Below are 8,827 nucleotides of genomic sequence, written 5' to 3' on the forward strand. Positions count from 1 at the left end.
ACCCCGCGTCAGGCCCATTCTCTTATTTCTGAGAAAGCACTTCACCACAGTTTTATCTTTTGTTCGCACCAAGCTCGCCGAGGTTTCCCTGGTCCTGTACCGAATTATAATAGGCATATGTATTTCAGCATCCATGCAGACACAATTTGCTAGGAACATTTATTATCGATAAGGCAAACCCGCAGAAATCCCTACCGACTCCTATCCATCTACTTCTTCTTGAAGACAATGAAAGGACGAATGCAGGCCACGAAAGTGATCCAATCCATCGCCGACGACACTGGTTTAGGATCCTCCAAGTCGAAAATCTGCCGGATCTTGCCCTTCTTCCCTTGAATTTTGAGCACGAACGCGTGTCCAACGTGGCTGTGGTTGTACGCAACAACGAAGTAAAGTCCGGTCTGAAGAGGCAATTCCTCCAGTATACGTGATCCACGGCGTCCAGCTATGGTGAAGCTGTCTTTGTCGATGGCCTTAAAGATAAAATCACGTCCAGCATCCCTAAGTCGACGCAGGAACCGAAGGACTATCTTCCACGAAGTACCCCGTGTGAGGTCCACTACACGCTCTCGGAGTTCATCAGCAGCGAATGTATCAATATCATCTTGCGTCACGATGTCCGGTCGCCCAGCAAGCTCATCAGCACACTTCAATGCAGTGAACATGCATAGGCCTCAAGCATCGGCACCAATTGCACGCTTGCCGTATTCGTCCTTAGGCCAGAAGTCCTTAAACTTTTCACATCGGAAGCCTTCCAGCGATCCACGAGGTCCAACTCCTCAGCGAAATCATCGTCCAGCAACTGCTGACGAGGCTCCCACGTGCGCTGATAATAGCGTCGATTCACAAGCAGACGGTTGACCCACAACGCACGATACTCTGGACCAAGAGGAGAATCACGGCGATCATTGATACGAGCCACGCTCCAGGTCCTTGTGGTAGTTGCATAGTCAGTTGTGACAGTCACTTGCTTACTGCTATAGTACTTGCCGTATATCGGATAACACATTGCATCATCAGATGAGAGTTCGGTGTCAGAAGTGGCCAGAATGGTGGCAGTAGCTGCACGTTCGGCGGTTGCAGCCAGTCCGGTGACAGAAAGTAATTGTGCACTAGCAGTAACACTTTGGTCGGTGGCAGTAGTCTGGGCTTTCCGAGAACCCTTGCCTGTTCTACCAGCCGCCTGCTCTACCTCTTCGTGATGTTTGACTTCATCGGTCATGCAACCTGCAAGTTCCGTCAAGATCTGAGCTACAGTCTGGTCTGTGACGCTAGAGGTTGAAAACGCGTCACTACGGTCCCTCGATTCAATGACGTGAGAATAATCCGCCGTGGCAGCAGCAAGATGCTCTGTTGGCCCACTCGCCGACGCTCCTGCGCCACTACGCGAGCTGCACGACGCTGCACTGCTCACTGTGGCTGTTGTTTCAGTAGGCTCTACAGTGATCTCGGCCATGGCGGCTCGAAGGGCTCTGAGAGCAAGCCACCAACAGCATTCTTCGGCTTGCCCCAGCGGCTTCTTCCTTTTTTTTAATCCGGCCCTCGCGGCCTCACGCCCTCTGGTCACCAAGCACTATGCCTCCACGCTGAGCTCGGCACCAGGACCTTGGCTCTTCTTACGGGCTGCCGCCCGCTTGCGCTTGCGCTGTTGGATCTTGGCTGCAGTGCCGAGCTTCTGTTTCTCCAGGTCTTTCGGCGCTGATGATGGCGTGCCCGGCACCGGTGCTGCGAAACGAGCAGTCTTCAAGGTCGCTACCATGGCCTGCCCGCGAAGTCCGTCTTCCCAGACAGCAAGACTGAATGGGCAAAGCTGGAGCAGCTAACTCGGGGCTTCCTCGGCTGACGACAATGAGGACTGAGGCGTCTGCAAAGAGAATCTTCGCAGACCTGTATAATTGAACGCATTCTGTGATGTGTAAAGTATGCAAAGATGCAGGGAGGCTGTCAATGGTTGCACCTTTACATAATGTCATATTGTACCAGCTACCTCTGGAAGGTGATGATCCGATACAATAGGTCTCGTTAAAGCTGTTAGTCAAGATGTAGCTATGCGATAGTCTGTACCAGTGTTGTTCTCCTAAAACCAATCATCTTAAGTCTGCTGCTAGGCAGCCTGCTTGTAGTGGGCCAACTCTAATCTACCTCACTTCATCTTTTGACGCCTACAAGTAACGTCTTCTTCTTCTTTCTACTTCTTCTCGACCTGTCATACGAGCTATAGCATGCACCTGTTTTACAGAAGGATCTGCAGCCCTCCGCAAACTTAATCATGAAAAAAAAAACGAGGCGGAGCACTGCGAAATATTTTTGGAAAGGTGATTTATTTTCCGAGCAGAGGTAGTACATCGAAACGACGTCTCCAGGGCGACGATTTCAAGAGACTGGTGGCATCTACGATTCGCACCAAGCAACTCGGGACAGTCGCTTGCAACCGCAAAGAGCCGCTCACACAATACGGATATTATCCGCTTGATCAACCATCCCGCCGCCGATGGCTGGCAAGAGCAACGACATGTTCTACAAGACCGTCGTGTTCGCTGAGGACATGACGGATGCCATGCTCGAGAAGGCACTGAGCACCGCTAGAGATGCCTTTCAACTGCAAGTCACGGTGCGTCTGGATGCTAGTGCCATAAAACTATGAGTTGGCCTCCCAGTGACTAACTTGACATGCGAGTGCGCTCCACAGTCGGAGAAAACGTTCTCGACAATCGCGGAGTTTGTGCGCCGCAGCATGGAAAAGGAATATGGCCGCGGCTGGAATTGCGTCGTCGGATCGTCGTTCGGCGCCTACGTGACGCACGAGATCAAAACGTACGTCTACTTTAGCGTTGCAGCGGGTGTCTCCGTGCTCGTGTGGAAAACCTAGCTGCCTACGTACACACACAAGATCAATTACATTTTACACAACATTTCTGCTGAAACTTACAATAAACATGTCGTTTTATCCGTCCTCACCAATTTCCCCTTTTTGGCGCTCAACATCATGATGCGTCGCTACTCAATTGCTCTCCCGGGCTTCCGCAGTCTTCAACTGCCCGTGGGTGATTCAGAATCCTTGTTGTTCGCATTTGCTCCGACCTCCGCAGTTCCGGAGTTGCCCAAACTGCTGTGTTTGCCGTCCACATTCGGCTCCGCGGCTAGCGACTTCCGTTCCCAATTTGGCAGCGTGCAGATCACGCGAAGCTTCGCGCTCTATGGCGTAAACCTGCGCGCACCGGAGCAGGAATTTGGGCGGGAACGTGTCGAACGTGATGCTGACGAGGTTCTGCGCGCAGCCGACGCGCTCGCGCTGGAGGAGTTCTCGGTGTTAGGCTGCAGCCACGGCGCCAATGTGAGCGCTGTACTAGCGGCCAAGCACCCCGAGCGAGTATCGCGCCTAGTGCTGGTGAACGGCAACGTACGCAGCTCTTGGATGTGCCAACTTGCATCTGCCGCCGGCTGAAAAAACTTGATGTGATTTGCTGCAGGCTTTTGTGAGCGATGAGGACCTAGAGGACATGGAGGAGCACGCCGATGTGACCGCGTGGCCCAAGGAGATGCGTGAGGCAGCTATAGCAAAGTTTGGTGCCGAGAACCTTCAGATCAAGTGGGCCGGTGCGTGCATGGGTCTGTTGATTATTTTTAGAATTGTGTGGCAATTTGTCTTACAATATGTGTGCTGCCTCAGAGATGCTCGAAGCGCTTCGTCAGGTGGAGCGTGAGGACGGCGGCGATCTTATCTGCGGCCATCTGCCGTACATTAAGTGTAAAACGCTCGTGGTCGCCGGCGGCCAGGATAATTTCGTGCCTCCGTTCCACAGCGAGTACCTGAGCGAGCGTATCATGCACTCCCGACTCGAAGTGTTGGCCGAGGGCGGCAATGACCTCGTCCTGTCCGAAGCCGAACGCTTCAACACGCTCCTAGAGACTTTTCTGACGGAGCCTGACGACAAGCTGACGCAGAGCCGAGAATTCGTGGCCGTACCTTCAAGGGCGTAACTATTATAGTTAGAGTAACAAGCCGGTCCCCCAGTACTACTGGGCCAGCACACAGTCAAACAACGCACACACAGGCACGCTTGTATTTACATCGAGTCTCGTCTTAAGCTCCTGCCTCCGCTCGGCTATTTAGCTATTTGAACTACTTACTATACGCTCAGTCGGCACAGTTCATGCAGAAAATGAAGTTGAAGTGGCGGTGGCCATGTTACTCGGCGTCATGGACAGCGATCTACTGTACACCTGCTGCTGTTGCGGTGGGTGTTGCTGTTGTTGGTAAGGAAATTGCTGCTGTAACATTGGCTGCTGTTGCGGCACATGCTGCTGGAAGTTGACGTAAGTTGGTGCCTGGTTCAAGCTGGCCCGGCGTGTCGAATCATAGTACTCCTGTACCGGGCCCCCACGAGGTGGTGAGGTCGTCATGGAAGGCGTCATAGCATACGACGGCATACTCATCGTACGCTTCAGCGGTGCTACACTACCGTTAGTCGCGGGGACGCCGGCATAATAGCCGTACCGGGTCCCAGCGTACACGTTCGCCTGATTTGGACTAAGACCCAGGCTCACGCCTGCAGCTACTCGCGAGTCGTCCTCCAGAATTCCCTGGAGAAGCTCTCCAAATCCCTCTTCATCGCCGAAAGGTGCTGGCGCAAGGTGCTCATACTCCGATGGGTGGTGCGACTGAGCAGCCTGCGTGTACTCGATGCCGTTGTTGCTATACATTGGGGTGTACGCTCCGTACTGCTTGGCCGGGTTCTCGTAACTATACATTTGAGGAGATATCGTAGGCAGTGTTGATAACTCGGACTTCATGAGTTGAGATGTCGCGTACGTCCTCGTGACGGGCGTGGGGAGTGGACCACTTGACACACTGCGAACACGTTTGGGCGGGTTCGAGGACGCCGAAGACAGCGAGGACGATGACGCTGGAGCGAATCCTCGAGTGCTGCGGAGCTGAGTGGGCGAACCAGCATTGATCACGTGCTCGGACGGCTTGAAGTCAAGCTCGGACTGGCCCATGCTTCTCAGACGCAGCACAGCCTCATCGTAACGCATGCCCCCGAGGGCTTTGCTGATCTCCATCCGACGGTTGTACTCAGTCTCCTCCACGGACTTGGCCAGGTGCCACTGGTCCTTGCCGCAACGGCAGTGCTTGCCCTCAGCACCCTTGTAGCGGCCCGCCTGGCTCGAGAGGGAGCTGCCACTGGCCGGCGGCACTACTGCGCACTCGCAGCAGTGAAACATTTGCTTGGAGCGAAAGGTGCCCAGCCAATTGGACTTGAAGCGTGGAAACCAGCTCTTGCGGTCGCGGGTCTTTTCAGGCCCGTCGCCGGCGTTGTTAGAGCTGTAGTTGGTACCGGTTTGGTGCACGCTGTCGCTGGCGGGGTCGGCCGATGCGGGCGAGCACGTTAATTGGCCTTCAGCATAGTTGTATCCATTATGCTGGTAGTGTTTATTGTCTCGTAGGTCGCTCCATGGGGACATCAAGAGAGCAGTTGAAGATGCTGTCACGTGCTGTTCGAGTTGAAGCGCTCCCATGGCTCTGGCCGCTACGTCTGGTCTGTTGCCCTGCGGTGCCGCACGTTCAGCACCGGAGCACTATTGACTCCCTTAAAAATTTGCCTACCTGCGATGCCAATGGCAAGCAACTCCTAGGTTGGTCCTCCGCCGAGCGTTGCGAGCTTTAACAGGGAAAGAGAGAATGAGCATCACGAGCCAGTCAGCTGGTTGGAGCTCCTACTGATCGGCTGCCGGGAGGACACTCTTCCTGTTGGCCGAACGGACACAGACGGCACACACCCATCGCACACCGAACTCCCAAGCTCAAGCACTACAGTACTGCACCTTGTTTTCGCAGGGGTGGACCACATAGGATTTGCAAATAAACTATATTTTAGCACACAAATCATTTCTCGTTTTAGATTCTGGATCATTATATCCGGAAGTTTATCAAAGGTCCGAGGACGCGAAATCGGGGTGCAGTACTGCACCGTGCAGTACTGTATCTCTCGCCTCGGTTGCGACTGCCGAGGTATTATGAGGCGATGATAAGGACAGCAGCAACAAGTGTATGCAGAGGGCTAAGGCGTCGTAAAAAGCGTAGCTGCCACGGACCGACGCCCACACGAGTAACTGCAGCGACTGCTGTGGAGATCACAGCGCTTGTCGCGCTGCCAGAAGACGATAGCCTGCCACGGCGTGGCGCGTGGCCCATGCTGCCGCACCGCGACTTCATAGTCGGATCAAGGAAAGTCCCCACCGATTTGTTGTCTACTGGATCTCTTTGTTCGCTCGATTGCGCCCGTTCGACGCGAAATCGCTGCTGTTACAAGGCTGCACTAGGCAAAAAAACATATGTACAGCACAACGGCATTGCAAATAAACCTTGGACAGAGCAAGTTCATGACAGTGCTACTGCAGCCAACGCTCTACAACTGTTGACACGCGAGGAGAAAAAGAATGCTGATCAAGCAAAGACGAGGTTGAAGTTGCTTGTTGCTTTGCATATCTACATATTTGCGAGCACCGGTCCCCACACTTTGCCATCGAACCCAGCTCCGCTACCTTGCCGCTCCGAAGTGATGCTGGGCTGCGTGGCTGGCTTGGCTCGCGTGCCGCTGGCATTGGCCAACAATGCGAAAATCTATCACTTTCATCAATTCGGTCAGGCATTTCGGTGTGTGCACAGGCAGGAATGGCGTCTGCTACTGTACATGTTCACACTGCGGGAAGTGGTGTGCTGGGATATTGAGGCACCGAACTGCCCGCAGCAGCTATCTAAAATAAGTGAATTACTATTATACTGAGTTCGACCAGTGGGCGGTTGCAAGCTGTTAGAGTGAATGCTTCACAACGAACTGGTTTGCTCGCCGGCGAACTTCGGGCCTCGCGGTTCGCTTCAACGCGCCCCCTGCTCAAATCGCGGTGCTGTTGCCGAGGGAAGGCAGCTTCAATGAAGAACGAGAGAGCGACGAGCGTCAGTGACGCTGCGTCTAGTAAAACCTGTCATAAATGAATCTTAACAAACTTGATATCCTGTCGTAAATGATATAATTCAGGTCCACCGAGTCCGTTCTCCACTATGGAGTAAACTTGATGCAGTACTTATTGCTCAAATGACAGACCTGATACAAATTTTTGAGGACAGCAAGTCTATATGTGTAGCCTACAACTACGAAGTGGCCGTGAAAAACCTTGCAATTAATCGTATGTCAGTAACTAGCAGCCTTGAAAGTGTTTGTATCATTTTTCGACTGCATCGAGAACACATTCGATTTGTATGTGTTCTCGAAGACAATTTTTGGTACATACGTATTTTAGGCAGTCGAAGCTATATGTACAGTACCAACAACTTTTACAAGTCCCGACTAAATTCTTGTCTGGCGCACGAAAACGCAAAAAGACAGTAGCCCATCTAAACTCTATCGCCTCCACGTTAGATCTGGAGACGCACAGCGAAGTACATTTGCATGTTATGCTTCTCTAAGCCGGCATGCTTTCTCACCTTGTTCATATACGCTGATATTGGCGCCTCATAAAGACTTTATAACTACATGTAGTAATGGCCTGTTTACTGAAGATGACCTGATTAGCATGATATGCTGCTATATCTGATAGAGGAATCGTTCATTGGTCATATCAGGTAGAAAGCTTTTACTGTACAGTACTGTACAGTATTGCACCAGTACATGTATACAGTACATGTATACAGTACATGCAGACCTGCCGATCCCGCGCTGTGCTCGGCCGCAGTGGCGTGCCAATGCTTGACTCCTGTCAAAGCTAGGCAGCGCATAGCGACGAGGACGCGCTTTAATAATACATAGTTAAGTCGCCGAGGAGCGCCTTTACCGTGATGCTCACGGTGAGCGTCACCGCGCAAATCCTTCGCCAGCTCCGCCGACCGGACTTCTTGATAAAAGAGCAAGAACGTGGCATCTCTAAAACATGCGGGTGATTTGTGCATGTGTACTAAATAAGTTTTAAAGGGTGCGGGCTCAAACGTTTTTAGCACCGACCCATTATTACGAAGGCTTTGTATCAGCCCACAGCAGCTTCAAACAAACCTTTAGCTTGAGACCCGCGATCGCATCACCGTCCTTCGGTGCGACGGCTTAGGAAGACCATTTATTTTTAGACAACGTGCCATTCTGGATGTCTTGCTTGCTCCTAAGTGAGGATAACGAAAATATGTTGGTCAGAAGCTCAGAAGCTAGACCTTTGTACACTACTTCAAACTGACTAATATCAATTGGACACCTATTACAAATCGACACACTGACCTCGAATTTGAATCATTAATAGTTCTTGCATTTTGCATCTCCGTTCTTTCCAACCCTGCATTCCTCTCGATAACAGCTATGGACTCTTCTACATGTGATAGCATTTTATGATTGTCTGCAAATGGTGCAGGTGGACTGGCAATGTTGCCCACTCAATACCGAGCTGGGCGAGGAAAACAATAGAAGCAAAAAGTGCCAACTTAAGGCAACGACTCCACTCAGCGCTTCCGCAGCTTTAATAAAAGCGAAACCTAGGTAAATAACATCTCCACGTAGCAAAATAGTTTTGATACAAATAAGTTAAGATAATAAGCACCTTTTAGAACCTCTAGAGAGCATTTCCACCCATTTGGACAATACTAAATGTAAAATCGTTTAAAGTCGAACAGGTGGAATTTCCACCCGTTTGGACAATCAAACATTTCCACTGGAAATGCATCTTTTTAGCATAATTGCACAAATCACCCGCATGTTTTAGAAATTCCCCCTTTTTTACTACATGTATCGCTTGATGCGCTGACTACTGTACTTGACGCAGCCGGATTCAGGTAGCTTCAAACTCC

The 8,827-nt window shown here is 51.5% G+C and overlaps 3 protein-coding genes across 3 annotated transcripts; 1 reads left to right on the top strand and 2 right to left on the bottom strand.

The window, feature by feature from the left end:
* Positions 1–209: 209 nt before the first annotated feature.
* Positions 210–1,017, bottom strand: PITG_19915 (uncharacterized protein; the record flags this gene model as incomplete). The annotated part of the gene is made up of 3 exons (XM_002895986.1): positions 210–647; positions 743–923; positions 968–1,017. The coding sequence occupies 3 exons, from the start codon at positions 1,015–1,017 to the stop codon at positions 210–212; spliced, it is 669 nt and encodes a 222-aa protein (XP_002896032.1).
* Positions 1,018–2,989: 1,972 nt separating this feature from the next.
* Positions 2,990–4,054, top strand: PITG_19916 (uncharacterized protein; the record flags this gene model as incomplete). Its single annotated transcript, XM_002895987.1, has 4 exons — positions 2,990–3,040; positions 3,098–3,400; positions 3,471–3,597; positions 3,671–4,054. 4 exons carry the CDS (start codon positions 2,990–2,992, stop codon positions 3,979–3,981), a joined length of 792 nt encoding a protein of 263 aa, XP_002896033.1.
* A 98-nt stretch (positions 4,055–4,152) lies between these two features.
* On the bottom strand, positions 4,153–5,520 carry PITG_19917 (uncharacterized protein; the record flags this gene model as incomplete). Its single annotated transcript, XM_002895988.1, has 1 exon — positions 4,153–5,520. One exon carries the CDS (start codon positions 5,518–5,520, stop codon positions 4,153–4,155), a length of 1,368 nt encoding a protein of 455 aa, XP_002896034.1.
* Between the last annotated feature and the right edge of the window lie 3,307 nt (positions 5,521–8,827).

This window comes from Phytophthora infestans, genomic scaffold (genome assembly GCF_000142945.1).
Source record: "Phytophthora infestans T30-4 supercont1.112 genomic scaffold, whole genome shotgun sequence".
Classification (NCBI taxonomy): domain Eukaryota; phylum Oomycota; class Peronosporomycetes; order Peronosporales; family Peronosporaceae; genus Phytophthora; species Phytophthora infestans.